Genomic DNA, 20,279 nt, shown 5'->3' on the forward strand with positions numbered 1-20,279 from the left:
ATTAGAATACTGTCTCTCGTTCTGACAAAATTCCACGTTGCTTTGACTATAGTTCTTTCATCCATTCCTTTTGCCCAGTTGAGATATCTAAGAATGATACTAAACACATAAGGTACTGAAACACATACAGCGTTATAGAATTAGATTCTGAACGTTTATTATTGAATGACTTGTGTTTGTTTGAGTAGATATCTCATTATTTCTTTACCATGAGTAAAGACACTCACATGCTTCAGGTAGGTAGGACTTCTATATTTGTTACTACAATGGTGACGAGAGATGCGAAGCAGCGAACAAGGCACTGACTTCACATTCGGAAGGAGCAGGGACCAGTTCCCAGTTCAGTCATCCAGTATTTTTGACATAAAGGAACGCTGATATTATTACGGCCTAGATTTCTTCTAATGTTTCTTCGTGTGGCCTAAGCCATTTATTAACTGAATAAATTTAATAGCACGTGTTCTCAAGCTGAGCGCTTCGAGGCTTTCTATCTTGTGACAACCGGTAGCTCATTAGTTTTTAAGTGGCCTCACGGGTGACTGTAAAATCAGTAACGAATAATGAGAAAGGAATTCTATGGCGAGCGTCTGTGGTGGGGTTAGTTTACAAACTACATACATTTGCGAAATGTTGACACCAGAACAACTGGTCGACCTGCGTCGTTTCCGAAAGTACGAACTTAGATACTTGAATTTACACTTAAAAACTTTCCCACCGGCTACGTAGCTGTATCCAAGGAAACAAAATTCTAAAAAAAAACAAAGACAAAATAGCGAGTTACGATAAAATAGCGAGTAAAAGAAGAGCAAGAGTAAGTTGAGCCTGACTACAGTAATTCCCTTTAGAACATTTTTCTTCGTGTAGCGTTATTGCAGCAGTACTGCGGCACCGCGGTATAAACCACAATACGTAAATCCTTTTCTTTATTAGAAAATAAAAGCACCCGCTCTGCATCTGGTATCCCGTACCAAAGCTACAGTATCATGTGAGAATTTTCACTTTCTAAACATTCAGCAAATATTTGACCGGAACGATGCTACATCCGTATATGCAAGCATTTGATAAAGTATAAAGAAAACAAACCTACTGACTACTGCATCTTGTTGTGTTGGCAGAAGAGCCAACACCGTGTTACGACTGGAAGCCGAAATGCACGCGTTTTGGCTCACGCAGGTTGGCGTGAGGAGGGAAGAACTATACTGACATGAGGTATGGAACATGACAAGGAATTAGAGTTCAGAGAGCGAACGTAATTAGTTTGATACTTAACTTTAATCCATTAATGATGGTACATGATTCACAATATTATCTGTTCAGAATACATTCTGGAATTAACTGAATATAGTGCCTTGCTAGGTCGTAGCAAATGACGTAGCTGAAGGCTATGCTAAACTGTCGTCTCTGCAAATGAGAGCGTATGTAGGCAGTGAACCATCGCTAGCAAAGTCGGCTGTACAACTGGGGCGAGTGCTAGGGAGTCTCTCTAGACTAGACCTGCCATGTGGCGGCGCTCGGTCTGCAATCACTGATAGTAGCGACACGCGGATCCGACGTATACTAACGGACCGCGGCCGATTTGAAGGCTACCACCTAGCAAGTGTGGTGTCTGAAGGTGACACCACACATCTCGTCCATAACGTAATAAGAAAACGACAAGTAAATTTGATGCTACAATGGAAACGTGTGAAATAACATGGCTATCCTAATAGAGGTGAAAACCACCAAAGTGACGGGATAGAGAACAGGTAGTGCAATTTACGAGTAGGAAGTTGGCAATGCATCTACTTTAATAGCGTTCTAAAATGCATAACCGGTAAATCTCCAGCAGAAGGCGCACATAGCGGGATTGCCTCGAAGGACAGCTTCCGCGAACCGTTTGGAATTCCAGGTGGTGACTTGATTCTCCAGCCGGAGAAGACTACTGCTGCTATAATAACGGCTGCTACAAAATAATCAGCGTTCACTCAGTGAAGGCTGAACTTATTGAGTCAAATGCGGGCGTTGCATAATTCCTTTTAAGAGAGAAGTTAACTGATTTCCGCTTTTCGAGAGAAGCCAACTGAAAATGCGGCTATAGTTCGTTTCCGAAGCTCTTCAGATTTGTGTACTGTACATATCAACAGCATATTCCCTAGATACAGATCTCCACCTATGATACCACAGTACAAATAAAGCTATATACTTTACTTGTAAATTCTTTAATATATTAAGTATACCTTACAGCTTGGATCATATGTTATTATTTATATCATAGAAAATAGTGTTCTTATTTCTCACAGGCAGGGAGGATTGCACGAATCGCCAGAGCTTGCAAAAAACAACCAAATGAAACAAAAAAGTATATTGAAACTTGGAGTGTGATTCACGATTTATTGGCCTGGATGTGTGTACTTCAATAGAGACCGCACGTTAGCTAACTTCTGACAAATCCCAGACTGCTACTGATGTGGAACTTACGAAACTATCAGATAACTTGTATATAGAGTGACTCAGCTGCCCCTACCTATGGGTTTTACGCAAGCCGCAACGCCTTCAAATACCAGGAGCAAGATTTTCGTGTTCTCTTCCTCGCAAAAAGCAAATTATTAGTCCAACGGAAATAATGAACAGGATCTTTTTGTTCAAAATTTAATGTACTGGGATATGTTTTCACTAGAGGCGTAGATTTCGAATCATTAAAAAAAAAGTACCAAAGTGACGTTCAAATGATTTTTCTTGAATAAATCGAAAACTGTGTCCTCCAGTGAAAACGTATCCCAGAACAAAATTTAACTACATTAATTTTCCCATAAGACGGTCCTGTTATTTTTTCCTGTATGACTGATAGACTGTACATAGCGAGTGAGAAAATACGAAAATTCGCATGTAGATTTTGAAGGCGTTGTTGGTCGTTTGAAACCCATAGGTAGGAGCGATTGAATGACCCTATATGGTGGGTTAACATGGCTGGTAAGGGAATTAGGAGGGTAAGTGTTCTGTGACATGCGAAACTTGGAGCAATAGATAAGTAAGTAGTCCAGAGCCACAGGTGACATCGACGTCTAGGCTATCAGAGACGCGAGACTTCCAGGAACAGGAAGACAACGGCAAAGTATACGTGTTTACAAGATATATCTGAACGTCCACTGTTTTGCTGACGGCATTGTGTTGTTGCTTCCAGTGTAGATGAACTTCAGCATAGGGTCTTTTTATGCAGAATTTGAAAGTGGACTTGAAGATCAACTGTATTATTGAAGAAAGTCATATTTATGAACAACGAATAAGTCCTGATTATCATTTATCGTGTGAATGTATATATACAATTCACAGTAATATTTATTCACTGAATATGCAAGAGGTCTGGTCTCAATTGACCTTACAGAGCGATATCCAAAGTGTCTGCCCATTCCATTGTTGTGACGTGTAGACGACCTCCAAGACGGTGCACCTTGGGAAACGGACTGCAAGAGCAGGACAGATAATAGTTTACACAAACGGAAGCCGAACCAGATCTCATATCTCTTCCCATTATAATGACTTGCAGCTATAGGAACTTGGGTTCGAGCGATACAGCAAAATATAGAAGAAATATCAAGGTATAAATGTGATTACTTGAGAGGTGCTGATGAAATGAACCAATATTACTATCAGTCTATCATTATCAGGTAACAAAATGATTTACGTCATAGTGTATGGTATCCTTCTTGATGTGGCGTCAAAAAAAAAATCATACTGTGGAACTGAAACACTGTCAACAACATTGATAAAGACTAATAGATTGTATATAGCGAGTGAGAGAATATGAAAATTCGCACGTGGATTTTGAAGGCGTTGTGAGCTGCATAAAACCCATAGGTAGAAACAGTTAAATCACCCTGAATGTTGGGTTAACATGCATGTATGGTATGCATCCATGAAATGAGTGTGAAAAGTCTCAGGTGGTATGGTCGCGTTAGGAGTAGAGGGCAGAAGCCGGTTATAAAGGCAATAATGGATCAAGAAGCCGAAAGAAGGACACCACCAGGATGACCGAGAACGAGGTGGAAGACATGCAGGTACTGGGTCTCGAACGTGGAACCTTAATATACAGTGCACTAAGATTAATCCATACTAATGCTTCCACATTAATATTATAAGACCGAAAGTAACTATCTGTTACCTTTTCACGACTAAACTGCTGAACAGATTTGATGAAATTTTGAATGGAGATAGCTTGAACCCTGAAAAGGGCTACTATAGAAAGAAAGGAGAAGTCGCCAAAGAGGGTGAAGTAGGGAACGGAAAAACTTTGGAGGGGAGCAGGTCACATCATGAGCTATGCTTGCCCGAAAAGGCAGACACGTGAAGGCAGCCGACGTCATTGCACGTACAGTAGCTTACTTACTCATCACAACAAACTACTGTTATGCGAGTGCAACTGCGTGTAACGGATAGTTAACTATATTACTGCGTTTTACTGTTATTTTGTTAAAGCATTTTCTTATTGATAGTCGTTTAGTAGTGAGAAAGAATATGTGGAGGATAACGGCAGGATGTGGGATACCGGACAAGCTGATAAAGCCAACAAAAAGTGTGTGAGGGAGTCAAAGGGTAGAGTGAAAATAAGGAAGAGCTCTCACAAACATTTGAGGTAAAAACAGGAGTGAGACAGGGAGAGAGTGAGACAGGGAGGTATTACATCACCAACCCTCCTCAATTTGTCACTCAAAACCACCGTGATGTGCAGGAGTCGCCATAGGGAGAAAGATAAATGTTCTGGCTTTTGCGGATGATATTGTGGTGATAGGAAAGAGCATGGAAAACCTGAAGAAATGGGAACTGTACTGATGGAAGAAGCTAAGAAAGTAGGTCTAAGTATAAATGAAAGTAAAACAAAGTTCATGGTAATAGGAGGAAGAGCTCAGTTAGGACCAAACCATCTAACAATCAGGAACATAACAATACGGAAGACAGACACATTCACGTACCTCGGTGTCAACATCAACCAACAAAACCTTATAGAACAAGAAATCGTAACGAGAATTCATACCGGGAGCGAAGATATTTAGGAGCTATACATAACATCGTAAGGTGTAAGTTAGTATTCAGGGAGACAAAAATAAGAATATATCAGACCATCACGAAACCAACAGCGTGTTGTTGAAAATAAAGTACTGAGAAAAACGTATGGACCAGTGAAAGAAAATGAACAGTGGGGAATAAGGGAGGAAAGAGAACTCAGACAATTATACACACTACCTGACATCGTAGGAAGTGTGAAAACTAAAAGACTCAGGTGGTAATGAAATGTGAGGAGGAGAAGGGAGAACATTGTAATAAAAGCAATAATGGATGGAGAATCCGAAGGAAGGAGACCACCAGAACGGCCGAGAACGTGATGGAGGGGTAATACCACGGGAGACATGCAGATACCGGGTCTGGGAGACAAAGATGCACCTGACAGGAAGGTGTGGAAGGCTGCACTGAGTGAGGCCAGTTTGTGTGGCCAGTAAAAGTAAGTGAGTCGTTCAGTGACGTAGCATGGTCTTTAATTTAATTTTTTGACACTATAACAAGAATAAAATCATACAGGCGGATGTAAATAATTTCATATTACAAGATGGTGATGATCGGTTGACAAAAAGTGGTATTGAGTGAATGTTCATTTATATCAGCAGGTCTTGATGGTACTTAAATACGATTTTCTTAAAATTTTTGCAAGAGTGGGAAAGCAGCTGCGCAAAACACACAGATGACTGCCCACCATGACACTGAATACCGCCTGGTGGTGTTGAGGTCACGTAACACAGTAACGAAAACATGTAAGCGGAGCAGAGACGAACGGAGAACCATTCTAGCGACGATGCGGCCGCAAATGGGGAAATCCGCTGACACAAGCGACTTTGGCAAAGGGCAAATTTTTATGACCCAGAGCCTGGCAAAGTGCGTCTCGGAAACGGCAAGGCTGGTCGGCCGTTCGCTTGCTGCTGTAGTGAGTGTCTATGAAAAGTAGTCGAAGAACGGTGGAACAGGGAGTAGACGATAGTGTCCACGCATCGTCACAGAACGTGGAAGTTGGAGGCTTACCTGTTCTGCAAAGCAGGTTAGTTGGAGATCTGAGACAGATCTGACGAGAGAATACAGTGCTGGTGCAGAGGCAAGTGTTTCGGAGCGCACCGTACAGAGCACATTGTGGAACATGGAGTTTTATAGAAAACGACCCATAAGTGTTCGCACGTTGATGCAACGATATCATGAACTGCGACTGCAATGAACACTGGGATCATCGAGACTGGACTGTGGATCAATGGGAATGTATCGCGTGGTCGGATAAATCACTTGTCTAGATACATTAGGTCGATTGTCGGGTCCGGATAGGCCGCCATCCAGGCGAACGACATCTCAAAAAAAGGACCGCTTGACAGTTAGAGGCCCATGGGGGCAGTATTATGCTATGGGGACGTGTTCACCTAGGCTTCCACGTGAAAGTACGATCGACTCTCGCTAATCCGTTCATTCCTAGTTGTTAAGTGTGCCACAAGGCATGTCGATTTTTCCGATTTGGCAGTGAACCCTCGTTTGTAGCAAACTACTTAAAAGTTATTTCTTAAACTCAATTACTTTTTCCTTTATTATCGGACCACTGACTGGAATTCCTATACTGCGTTGTTGTACGAACCATGAATAAAGAGCTTTTGCCCAGTTCTTCATTCTCAGTCTTCTGCATAACCTTCCGTTTTCCTAGTTCGCTGTCCATTTGTGTTGCGTGCTGTCGAATAACATCTTCCATTCTGATGTCGTCCTACACTGCACTCAGCAGCAATGTCTCTCTTCGGAGAACCTCGGCTCAGCTTATCTAAAATTTCGAGTTTCTGCTAGTGTAAAGTGTTTCCTTTTGGAAGCTATGATACTGAACTGTACAGAAATCCACAATTTCAGATTTGTACAGTGTTGTTTAACATTGTAACTAACTATTAGCATTGTTGGACACGACAAACCATTGTTCTGTGCGCTGTTTCTGCTTGAGTGACTAGAGACCGGATTACGGGGAGGCCGGATTGGATTTGCGAGAGTTTAATGTAATCAAAGGCACTATGACAGCTTTGGACTACGTTAACGTTACATGCTTGATGCCTTTACCGATGTTTCAGCAGTCTGATCGTCTATCTCACAAATCCAGAGTCGCGATACAGCAGTTTAGGGAGCAATATAGTGCACTTACGTTGATGCATTGACCACCAAATTCGTCTCATATGAGCCTTTTGGAAAACATCTGGACGCGATTGGACTACAGCTCCCTGCTCAGAAACCATCGGCCAGTAATTTACGCGAATTGTGTGACCTGTGCTAGACATCTGTTTCCAAAATTTCTCCGGAAATCTGCTAAGCACTAGTCGAATTCATTACACGCAGAGTCGCTTCTGTATTGTTTTAAATGAGGACCAGCATGCTATTAAGCAGCTTTGGCTCATAAGTGTATATTAAAATAACGCTTCCTATCCAGTACTGCAGCGCATCGGTGAGACTGATATTTCACTTTTTAATTTATAAACACATTCTGCTCCCTTGAGCAGCTGTTCACGTTGTCCCACATATCGTGACATTGTCATATTCAGTCAGCGTTAGAGTCATGCCATTTACGGAGTGTCACTTTTGGTGGTTCCCCGACTTTTCTTTACGAGAGTATAAACAGAGGCAAAACGTCCTCTCGACTGATCTCCGGGCGCTGGCCGATACGTACAGTATGTGGGCTGGAGGTTTTCTCCGGTGCTGCTGCCCGAAGCGCCCGTGCTGCTATCTCGCGGCCATCTCCATAATCGGCGCACGGCGCGCGGCCCGTCCGACGAGACATTGAAAATTGGCCGCGAGTGAAAGCCGAGCCGAGCCGAGGCGAGGAAAGTAATGTCGCCGCAGCGAAAGGAAAGGGGTCGCCCGCTGCCCACCTGGCCCCGCGCTAGCGCCGCCGTGGCGGGTCCTGGAAACGACCGCGTAACACCGCGATCGCGTGCGTCTGCGCCACCGCGCGCTTTTTTTGCTGCGTCATTGTTTACTATAAACGGAATAGTTGTTGATTACACTTTCTTTCGTAAGTAAAAGCATAAAAAGTGCACTGGTTGACGAGAGGGGAAACATATTTCCACGAATGAAATAGAGTGGTTCATTCGTTAGAATGAAGGTGGAATACCCGAAACTGTGCAGCACTGTGCCATCAGAGGCAAAAGTACAAAGAACAAACTGTTCGCATGTTTACTTCCATTGCGTGTCGGCGACGTTTCGCCAAAGTCACAACACGACACCAGCCTGAAATAATCTCCGGCGTCTCTGCGACATCCATCTCTTTCCATTGCGAATTTGCCTTTAGCAGCTAAAATAAAGTCGTTCCGCTTGCTGTTATCCACGACGGAAGAGACTTAACTGTTATTTAAATATCAGGTACTAGCATCACTGAGATCATTCTGACCGCTTCATCGTATTTTATATCTACATAGAGTCGCTTTCAAAGTCTTAATCTCGAACGGCTTGGGTTGATAGATAATGTCCAGGGGAACAACTTTCGTTAGGGACAAAACGTTCACTCATGCTTCCTGGCTGCGCTGGGCATGCTTAAGTATACGCTGGTCTCAGGACGGAAAGATTTCACCGAACTAGCAGGGTTTACTAACCAGGTATGCTTCATACTATCTACCACAGTAAACTGATAGAGTGATTTTCAACAAGAAAAACTTAAAAAGAGGGTCTCTAAGTGGAGATAAATATTTTAGAAGCGAATTGGAAACTTTAATTTTGCTGGGCCTATCCGCTTACATGTGGTGTAGATAACTGAATTGCAGACAACACGCACGGTACGTGAATGCTGCTGTGTGCCTGTACCCTGCCACCTCCCAGGGTTAGAACAAATGCAAAAGGATGCTTAGCGCCGCTGGAAAGCGTCAGGGAACTTTTTATCTCGAACAGAATTTGTTCCCCATGATGTAATCTATCACATCTAGACGTCTGATGTAGAGACTGTATATTCGGTCAGATTTTACTAACCTCTCATTCCAGCCCCATTCCCACAAAAACTCCTCGGAGAACAATATACGTTTCTGCCTGCATAATAACATAAAAGGAATAATTGATGAGATCTTCTCGGGATGTAAGTTGAATAAACTGGTTAGTGTATTGCAACGTTCCAGGAAGTTTCATTCTATCTTCTGCCTTCACTAAGAGATGGCAAGGAATGAATTTGCCGAAACGGCAGCATCCATCGACAAGTTTACTCGGATTGTATCCCGAGAACAAATCTGTGAAATTCGCTCAAGACGCATATATCGATAGTTAACGGGAATAACGTCCAAGAGGTAGAGTTGTTTATGGAGTGTTACTTTTTTTCTATAAACTCTTGTCAACTTCGCTTATTGATTACGCTTGATCTAACGATCATCCACGTCAAAAACAGCCTCAATTCCCTCTAAAAGAAGAAGCGTTGTCTTATGGTGTATAAAGTTTTTCTCGTGAATTTTCCTCAGCACGAACAACTTCAGTGTCCACCTACGCTTAACAGTGGCCATCACGTCTGACACTCTCTCCACCAGCCCCACCTCCCGCCTGCCACCATGCGTGGTGGCGCAGGCTTTCGACTCGTTTTCGGTAGGACGACGTCTCAAATCCCGTCCGGCCATCCATATTTAGGTTTCCGTTAAAAAATGGCTCTAAGCACTATGGGACTTAACATCGAGGTTATCAGTCCCCTAGACTTAGAACTAATTAAACCTAACCAACCTAAGGACATCACATACATTCATGCCCGAGGTAGGATTCGAACCTGCGACCGTATCAGCAGCGCGGTTCCGGACTGAAGTGCCTAGAACCGCTCGGTAGGTTTCCGTGATTTTCTTAAATCGCTCCAGGCAAATACCGGGATGCTTCTTTTGGAAGGACACGGCCGATTTCCTTCTATATTCTCCTCCAATACTAGCATGTATATGCCTCTAATGACCTCGTTATCGACGGAACGTTCCACCCTAAACTTGCTTCCTTCCTTTCCATTCTCCCCTTCCTCGTCTACACACTATTGTTCTGCTCGAAGACTCCCTGAAATCCTCTTCTACTACCGATTATAACCTTTCACTCAAGCTCGATCGAGACTCTGCCACAAACTTTCCACGAAGTCGACTTTAAAAGTTCGCTGCACGTCTCCCGTTTCTATCGCTCCGTTCCACAGCCCATCGATAAGCTCAACATCGGATTTCAGAGGCATATCTCATTATGAATTCTTATCTTCCGTCTTCAACGAACTCGTCATCGACTCGATGTTAAATCCTAGTCTTACTTCCTTTTTCTTTTCAATACATGACTTTCAATTAAATAGTTCGTCACGTAATAGCAACCATATAATTGGTGCAACTCCCAACTGAGGCAGTCAGCTTCTCTCTCATTTACTACCATCTATCAGCTAGCTGTAAAACTATCAAGATAAATTCCGGAGCCGGCCGGAGTGGCTGTGCGGTTCTGGGCGCTACAGTCTGGAACCGAGCGACCGCTACGGTCGCAGGTTCGAATGTTGCCTCGGGCATGGATGTGTGCGATGTCCTTAGGTTAGTTAGGTTTAATTAGTTCTAAGTTCTAGGCGACTGATGACCTCAAAAGTTAAGTCGTATAGTGCTCAGAGCCATTTGAACCATAAATCCCCGAGCATCCAAGTTCCCATTGACTTTAGACTAACTCTGGTATTTAATAGTTCATATGTAATCTGCCTCAGGTTGTTTATATTTTGTCACGTGAGTTCCAGCTTTACGACGCAGTGTTCCGCACATCCTGCTCAGTACGTTTGAGTGCTAGCGACGCTGGTGGTGTGAGTTCTGTCAGCAGCTACGTACCTCAATGATCCAGCCGCACGACCAGAAAATACTGCTTGCTTAACTCTGCTACTGGCTGACCGAATGGCTATTCCTGTGACCACCGGCAGCTACACGTTAAACAAAGCAACGATTGTTGCCTACCATATCTACAGTTCTATGAGTCTAAGACAGGTAAAATGAATCGCTGACCAATAACACGCCTCTTTTGAAACTACACTCCTGGAAATGGAAAAAAGAACACATTGACACCGGTGTGTCAGACCCACCATACTTGCTCCGGACACTGCGAGAGGGCTGTACAAGCAATGATCACACGCACGGCACAGCGGACACACCAGGAACCGCGGTGTTGGCCGTCGAATGGCGCTAGCTGCGCAGCATTTGTGCACCGCCGCCGTCAGTGTCAGCCAGTTTGCCGTGGCATACGGAGCTCCATCGCAGTCTTTAACACTGGTAGCATGCCGCGACACCGTGGACGTGAACCGTATGTGCAGTTGACGGACTTTGAGCGAGGGCGTATAGTGGGCATGCGGGAGGCCGGGTGGACGTATCGCCGAATTGCTCAACACGTGGGGCGTGAGGTCTCCACAGTACATCGATGTTGTCGCCAGTGGTCGGCGGAAGCTGCACGTGCCCGTCGACCTGGGACCGGACCGCAGCGACCCACGGATGCACGCCAAGACCGTAGGATCCTACGCAGTGCCGTAGGGGACCGCACCGCCACTTCCCAGCAAATTAGGGACACTGTTGCTCCTGGGGTATCGGCGAGGACCATTCGCAACCTTCTCCATGAAGCTGGGCTACGGTCCCGCACACCGTTAGGCCGTCTTCCGCTCACGCCCCAACATCGTGCAGCCCGCCTCCAGTGGTGTCGCGACAGGCGTGAATGGAGGGACGAATGGAGACGTGTCGTCTTCAGCGATGAGAGTCGCTTCTGTCTTGGTGCCAATGATGGTCGTATGCGTGTTTGGCGCCGTGCAGGTGAGCACCACAATCAGGACTGCATACGACCGAGGCACACAGGGCCAACACCCGGCATCATGGTGTGGGGAGCGATCTCCTACACTGGCCGTACACCACTGGTGATCGTCGAGGGGACACTGAATAGTGCACGGTACATCCAAACCGTCATCGAACCCATCGTTCTACCATTCCTAGACCGGCAAGGGAACTTGCTGTTCCAACAGGACAATGCACGTCCGCATGTATCCCGTGCCACCCAACGTGCTCTAGAAGGTGTAAGTCAACTACCCTGGCCAGCAAGATCTCCGGATCTGTCCCCCATTGAGCATGTTTGGGACTGGATGAAGCGTCGTCTCACGCGGTCTGCACGTCCAGCACGAACGCTGGTCCAATTGAGGCGCCAGGTGGAAATGGCATGGCAAGCCGTTCCACAGGACTACATCCAGCATCTCTACGATCGTCTCCATGGGAGAATAGCAGCCTGCATTGCTGCGAAAGGTGGATATACACTGTACTAGTGCCGACATTGTGCATGCTCTGTTGCCTGTGTGTATGTGCCTGTGGTTCTGTCAGTGTGATCTTGTGATGTATCTGACCCCAGGAATGTGTCAATTAAGTTTCCCCTTCCTGGGACAATGAATTCACGGTGTTCTTATTTCAATTTCCAGGAGTGTAGTAAAAGAGATATAGCAGTTTGAAACACACTACTGGCCATTAAAATTGCTGCACCAAGAAGATGCAGATGATAAACGGGTATTCATTGGACAAATATATTATATTAGAACTGACATGTGATTACATTTTCACGCAATTTGGGTGCATAGATCCTGAGAAATCAGTACCCAGAACAACCACCTCTGGCCGTAATAACGGCCTTGATACGCCTGGGCTTTGAGTCAGAGCTTGGATGGCGTGTACAGGTACAGCTGCCCATGCAGCTTCAACACGATACCACGGTTCATCAAGAGTAGTGACTGGCGTATTGTGACGAGCCAGTAAGTGATGCGTTGAAGTATTTGACAAATCGAAGCATATTTGATACGAATAAAAGGAGTTGCTCCTCATGTGATAATAAATTTCCTTCTCACAAAGAAAAATTAAGCATTGAAAGAATCCGCTTAAGTGGGGCAAATACAAACGGTTCAACGTGGCAATACTCAGTGCTAATATCGCAATGGACAAAGAACGCATCTCTGTCTTTGATTTTAGAACTTACAGCTTAAGTTACATTCTCCGATTTTAATTTCTGTCCACTATCTGTTAACGCCATCTGGAATTTGTTACCATGTTAGTTTCTTCTTTCGATGTGGAAATGATGCACGAAAAAAGGCAAGTGATGGTCGGAATTTCGTAATGTACTGCACTGTAAAGGAAAACCCGAACTCGAGTAACGTGTATGCAAATCAGAAACAGAATATTATTATACAAATACGATCATCTAACACATTCTACACAACAATCTCAACTTCACGGGCAGCGGTCGCAGGGCTTAAAAGAAATTTCGCATCATTTCCGATTTATGAGGTATGAACGAGAGGTGCCTCATCTTAATGCAAGTGTATACTGTAGAATTCATGGCAGACAGTACTTCGTACCTTATTTGTCTTTCCTATTCATGTTCTACTTGTGAATGACACGTCGAAACGGCTGATTGTATACGCTACATGTTCTCCATTACCTTACAGTGTTGGCCTTCCGACGAGATGTACGTTACATGCGGTAGAGCCGTTCTGAATCCTGCCCTGAATACTGACTCTCTAAACTTGCGCAGCCGAGTTTATTCAAAATAATGGCTACTTTCTTCTAGAAATCTCTTAGCTTCTCCGTAACTAGACTGCCTGATTACCGATCCAGCAACAAGTATCACAATTCATTCAGTCTCGTCCCTTAATTTAAGTTAGGTATAGAAAACCTATGAAATCAAGATCACACATGAAATCTTCTTTATTTGGACTGATTACTTGTTTCGGCTAACAATTTATCCTTCTGCAGATAGTAAAACATTCGTTGAAATGATAACATCCATACGTGACACAATGACAAACAGTTTTTCATTGTTTGTGACCAATGTAATTGAACTATGGCCTCAAAATAAACTGATAATGATTGTGTCAGTAAGTTGTAAAACAAAACATCTTTGTTTTATGATCATGGCCATGAAAGATGAAAAGCTGTGTTTAATTACGTCATGTATGGATGCTGTCATTTTAAGAAAGATTTTAACGCAGTGTGAAGCTGTAATTACACCAACACTACTCAAGAACGTTTTGCGAGCTGAAGACGACTGGATTGTTAGTCGGAACAAGTAATCAATCCAAATAAAGAAGATTTCACGTGGGTCTTCAGTCCCTAATATAAATAAAAAAATTACAGCAGATCGCGCATCTCCTGCTTGACAACATCGACAAACCTGACCATGCCTTAACTCTAACTGTCGGGAGGTCTGAAACGGCGAGCGAAAGTCTTTTGCATGGTCTCCTCCGCGTCTGATTAACTGTGCCTTAGATTTCTCGTAGGTCATGTAAGTCGTTAATTTGTTCGCAAAATAACTGATTCTATGTGCTCATTCCACTCCAAATCGCTTCCTAGTGCTGCACTCAGAATTTTAGTTGCTCTGGCTGATTTCGGAGGCGTACCATTAAACTTTTTTCTTTGAATAATTTCGTATTTATCTATTTCTAATACAAGCTATTATTAACTGCATCGAGTATATTACCTCAGCCGTTGTGAACTTCCCTTCAGTCACTCAGCAGTGGTTTGTTGCCTGTATTACCAGCAAACAGCAGTGCTTTTCGCAATATTTTCTTTTGATCACCGACCTATACCACTATTTAGCAATCCTTTTGGATTTCAGACATCTTGAGCCGGACTATGACGAAGTTTCGAAGCAATATACTCTTCTTCCTTAACGAAATCTCTCTGTCTAACGATCACGAATTATTCAGCCACTGATGATGTTGGCAGTGAGAGTGTCACCACCTCGACAAGTGTACACTCTCTGGTGTGTTTCCTGGTGGGTGTGTTACGCCTTTGTTGGCTAGTGAGCATGCCTGTTGCAGCGCCCCGCTCCTGACGAAATGTCGAGGTTGCAGTCTTTGCAGCCGGGTGAATTCTGATACTGCTCTGATGCTATTCCAGCCGCCGCCCGTTTGCCTTGAAGGCGGCGTGCTATGCATGCCAGAACTCGTTTGGTATAGGCCGCTACAATTGATGTGCTGTTAATAATGCTGCAATCCAATTTTCGTTACAGGTAACGGGATGGAATTTGTCATAAACCAAGCAGCAGTTTTACGCTGCAATCTTTCATTTACTGACGAAAAGATGGACCCAGTAAGTTTCTAAGCGTCCTGTAGACGTCTAGCCAAAGTTGCTATCGGCAGATGGTGCCCGGCCTCAGTATCACAGGGAAGGGTGACTGTACGCAAAAATACTGATTTAAATTCAAAATCTCCCCTTGGCGTTTAATGGATAAGGACATACCGTGACTGATGATGAGCGTGAACCGTTATGAACTAACCAGCTATTAACTCTACATCTACATCTACAGGTACAGCTACATCGATTCACCGCAATCCACCTCACGGCGCATGGTGGAGGGTACTCCGTACTGACTATATTCCTCCGTACTAGCCCTAATTCCCCGTATCTTATTTTCGTGGATCTTGCTCGCGATGTGTGTTGAAGGCAACATAATCATTCTGCAGTCAGCTTCATATGGCGGTTCTCTAAATGTTCTCAGTAGTATTCCTCGGAAAGAACGGCGCCTTCCCTCTAGGGATTCCCATTTTCGCTCCCGAAGCATCTGCATAACACTTGCATATTGTTCGAATCTAGCAGTAACAAATTTAGATCCCGCCTCTGAATTTCTTCGATGTCTTTCCTTAATTCGACCCGGTACGGATCCCAAACACTCGAACAGTATTCAAGAACAGGTCGCATTAGCGTCCTATATGCGGTCTGCGTTACAGATGATCCAGACTTTCCTAGAATTCTCCCAACAGACCGAAATCGACCATTTGCCTTTCGTACCCTAATCCTCACATGCTCATTCCATTTCATATCGCTTTGCAAAGTTACGCCCAGATATTTATATGACGTGATTGTGTCAATCAGGACACTACTAAAGCTCTATCCGTACATTGCGGGTTTGTTTTTCCTATTCATTCGCATTAAATTACGTTTTTCACATTCGTCGCACCAATTAGGAATTTTGTCTAAGTCATCTTGTATCCTCCTACAGTCAATCAACGTCGACACCTTGCCGTATACCACAGCACCATCAGCAGACAGCCTGAGATTGCTGCCCACTCAATTCGCCAAATCATTTACGTATATAGAGAATAACACTTCCCTGTAGCACACCTGACTCCTAACTCTAGGGATGGTTCAGATGGCTCTGAGCACTATGGAACTTAACTGCTGAGGTCATCAGTCCCCTAGAACTTAGAACTACTTAAACCTAACTAACCTAAGGACATCACACACATCCATACCCGAGGCAGGATTCGAACCTGCGACCGTAGCGGTCGCTCGGTTCCAGACTGTAGCGCCTAGAACCGCTCGGCCACTCGGGCCGGCCTCTAGGGATGCCCTGGCGATTTTCTCTGGGATTAGATTATGTACGGACACTAGGTTTCATTCTCTCGCTTCTTTCATAATGAACCGACTAGTAACACAGAAACACAACATTCTGCCTACACTGTTAAGACTGAATATCGGACAACTAGGTGTAAGTCGAAACAAACTTCAACAGGGTAAGACGCCAATCCTCACGATTAAATAAATTCTTTCCAATTTCGTTAGTTGGTCATTTTGCGATGCATTTTGCTAAGGAAGTCGAGTAACTTTACTTTCATGGTCGAATGAATTTTGAATATTGCGGTGATCACATTTTGAGTGAGGAGGTTCTCAACAGAATCGGTGAGGAAATGAACATATGAAGAACACTGGCAGTAAAAAGGGATAGGATGATAAGACATGTGTTTCGACGTCAGGGAACAACTTCCGTGCTACTAGAGGGAGCTGTAGAATGAGAAAAGTGTAGGGGAAGACAGAGATTGGAACACATCCAATAAATAACAGAGGACGTTTGATGTAAGTGCTATTCTGAGACAAAGTTGACACAGGAGAGGAAAGCATGGTGGAATGCATGAAACCGGTTCGAAGAATAACCACTCAAAAATAAAAAGAATGGGCGACTGCCCATTGCAGTTGTTTCTAGAGTTAGTCTACGATGTATTCCTTAGAGGTAGTTACAGACCGTTAGTTCAGCTTGCGCATCGGATTGCTGCGATGAACCTGTTCAAAAGCGAAGCTATACAGGGCATTTGTAAAAACAACGCATAGCGTTGAACATAATATAAACACTAAAACACAAATCATTCCAGATATGAACTTTACTTTGTCTTGTAGAAATTAGTTGTCATTCCACATCTGGAAGCGGACATTTGTCTTAATTACTTTTGAAATCTTTATTGGAGATATCAGCAATCGAAATATAATTTTTGTCTATTGAAATGCCTTAATATACTGGAAAGAACATCCAATGATACTTTAAATCTTCGGAGGAGGGTTCCATATTGCTTATTCTGGCTTCTTTGCAGACATCAGTCTGTTCGTCCAAGCGATCCAAAAGCAACAGAAGACATCGACGCCCAGGCTCACATCGTGTTTATTGACTTCTGGAAGGCGTTAGAGATAGTTCTGCCCTCTACCAAAGAAAATATATGTTTGTGGAATACAGGACCTGCTCTACGACTAACCTAGTAAACCGAATTCAACAATGGTTTTGGGAGAACTCGTGCGATATGAAAATACCGGTAGTTTCGGGTGTACACCAAGGGAGTGTTACAAAGCCGATATAGTTAGCGATATAATAAATGAAATTGGGGGATAACATCGGACGCTTCGTGAAGCTATTCTTGAAATAAAGTTGTAGCAAAATGCCGGAATACCCCACTTGGTCGAGGGAATGGTAGTTAACAGTCAACATAAACTGAATGTAACGAATAGCGCATAAACACAAAGAGAGACCAATTATTGTTTGATTACACGATTGGTGAGCAATCACAGGAACAGGCAGCAATAGCAAGCTCTCTAAAATTGCGGACACGGAGCGGTTTAAACCGTTCGCTTAAAACTGGTTGTGAGAAAGGAAGATGGCAGACAGACTGCCTTGGGAGAATTCCAACAAAATTTAGTTCGTAGTTGAAAGAACAATCTTTCGGCCGACTTTACATGTTACTTGTGATTGTGACTCTAACCAGTTAAGATGAATGAAAAATTTCCTTCGACCTTAAGAACTCGCCCATCTGGCAAATCATATGAGGCATTGCACTTAAGCGTAAAATATGCGGGACTGTACATCCCGGTATTTTCCAGAGCACTACCAGAGGGAGCGAAGAAAGCTTGGAGTTCAATATTCTAACGACATCAACGTCTTTAAGAGTTGGGGCGCTGGCTTGGATTCGACAAGGTTGCGCAGTATGTTGACGCGGTACCCTCGAAGGCACCATGCCGGTAATTACCTAAGTGATTTAGGAAAACCACAGAAAACTTTATACTCATACTGCCCGACATGTTTTCGAACCAACCCTGAGACGGGTCCAATGGAGCATAGCCGAAGCTGACCGCAACGATAAAATCCTTGGATCGCCTGGGTACCGAATTAGGGAATTTTTGATTTGAACACTGATACCCACACAGCCACCAAGGCATGCTGTAGCGCAACAATTCTCTCACTAACATCTCATATTTGCCACATAGGACAGCGAGATTTTTGTATGTGATGGTGTGTAAATCAACGTACATCCTCCGAAACCTCTGCATTTAAATGGCGGAGAGTACTTTGTACCATTTCCGGTCATTCCATTTCTTGTACCATTTGGAAATGGGGCGAGTAAAAACATGCCTATTTGCCTCTGTATGAGCCCTAATTTCCCTTATTTTGGCCTAACGGTCCCTTCGTAACATGGACGTCAGAGGCTGTAGAATCGCTCTGTAGTCTGTCGTAAATGCTGCTTCTTTAAACTTCCCCGACAGAAATAGCCTAACCCTCCGGTAAAACATCGAACCGACTGATCACAAATCCAGCAGCACGCCTTGAAGTGATTCGGCGTCTTCCTTTAATCCGACCTGGCGGAAAATCTCAAACGTGGACCGCAACATGTAGCAGCTGAAATGGTCTATAATCCTACTTCTCTGCGAAGTCCGTGTACATTACGAACAATGTAACACTTGTAGTACCGCTTCTCGTCCCAGATGTCTGTACAGATCGCATTATCTTTATAATAATTTCCTGACTGGCGTGTGAAGTGGGCTGAGCACTCGCACATGGGTACCTATAATGGATTCGCACGGCCCATAGGGGCTGTGTAATTTGCGTTAATGAGCGAGCAGCCAGCAACTCACCTGAGAAGTGCCGCGGACTTCATTTCCCGCGTCGTCGGCAGGAAGGACGATGAAGACTTCTTCGGCGACGTCCGAAGTAGGCGAGGTAGTAGCCGGGGAAAGAAAATGGGTGGAACTAGTCGCGCAAGTCCCGCGGGCGAGAAACTTTTCCTGTCGAGCCACCGACACCAGACTGCGAGAGTGGACGCCGCGCCGGAGCGATAACGCAGAGAAACGCGCGCGGACTCACGAGTCACTCGGTTTCCCGCTGACCTCGACTGAAACGAAAGGAAACAATCCTGCTTAGACTGGATGAGAACAGAGGTGAGAATTTAGAGAATGAAATATGTGGCATGCACGATGCTTCTTCGGAAAAAAAAGAGTAGAGAAGCAAGTGAACCGTGGGAGGTGACGAGATGCAAAGCGAAGTAGGTACTAGCGAGAGCGAGAGTGAGTCGTGGACACGCACTTTGTGAAGGCGGCGGCTGCGGCAGCGTCTGACCGGCGGCTGGCTAGTGAAGAGTAGTCATGTCACCGGCCGGTGGAAGTGGCCAACTAACCGAGTTGGTGCGCGCGCGTCCTTCTCAAGGAGTTGCACTTTCACCCGCGGCGCCTCGCCCCACCCCCCTCCATGCCTCTACCGTACCCCCCCCCCCCCTCTTCCCCCCCACAGCTTCACCTGTCGGCAAAACAGCGCGTGCTCTTACGCGGACCCCGTGACATTGCTTTGTCACCGACCACTTCCTCTTGGCTCACGCTTCCCGGCCGCATTCTACTTCGGTATCCCTTCGGCATTGTCAGAGATGGATCCGAGGAGGGGCGGTATCGTGCGGGTCACACGAGTGACAGAGGGAGAGAGGGAGGGAGAGGAGTAAGGTAGGGAGATTAAACAATAATGTTTCATTGACAATGAGGTCATTAAAGGACGAAACACAAGTTCGGATTACACGAAGATGAGCCGCGGTCTTTTCTAGGGAACGATTCCACAATTCGCGTTAAACAATTCCGGGAAACGATGGAAAAGCTTGACGACCGGCCCGGGCAAATGAAACCCTCTCGTTTCGGATGCAATCCCAGCGCATTAATCAATATGCCATATTATTTGACAGAGACGCTTCACTTATGGGT

General features: G+C 44.6%; 1 protein-coding gene across 1 annotated transcript in view; it reads right to left on the minus strand.

The window, feature by feature from the left end:
- LOC126162579 (uncharacterized) overlaps positions 1-19,715 on the minus strand; it is a 384,276-nt gene extending 364,561 nt beyond the window's left edge. Inside the window, exons 1-2 of the mRNA XM_049919174.1 lie at positions 19,621-19,715; positions 19,173-19,429 (exon numbers count right to left, since the gene is read on the minus strand). Of these exons, the coding sequence (XP_049775131.1) occupies positions 19,173-19,195 (23 nt within the window). The 5' untranslated portion in view covers positions 19,196-19,429; positions 19,621-19,715. The remainder of the gene's footprint in view (positions 1-19,172; positions 19,430-19,620) is intronic.
- Between the last annotated feature and the right edge of the window lie 564 nt (positions 19,716-20,279).

This window comes from Schistocerca cancellata, chromosome 2, assembly GCF_023864275.1.
Source record: "Schistocerca cancellata isolate TAMUIC-IGC-003103 chromosome 2, iqSchCanc2.1, whole genome shotgun sequence".
Taxonomy (NCBI): Eukaryota; Metazoa; Arthropoda; class Insecta; order Orthoptera; family Acrididae; genus Schistocerca; species Schistocerca cancellata.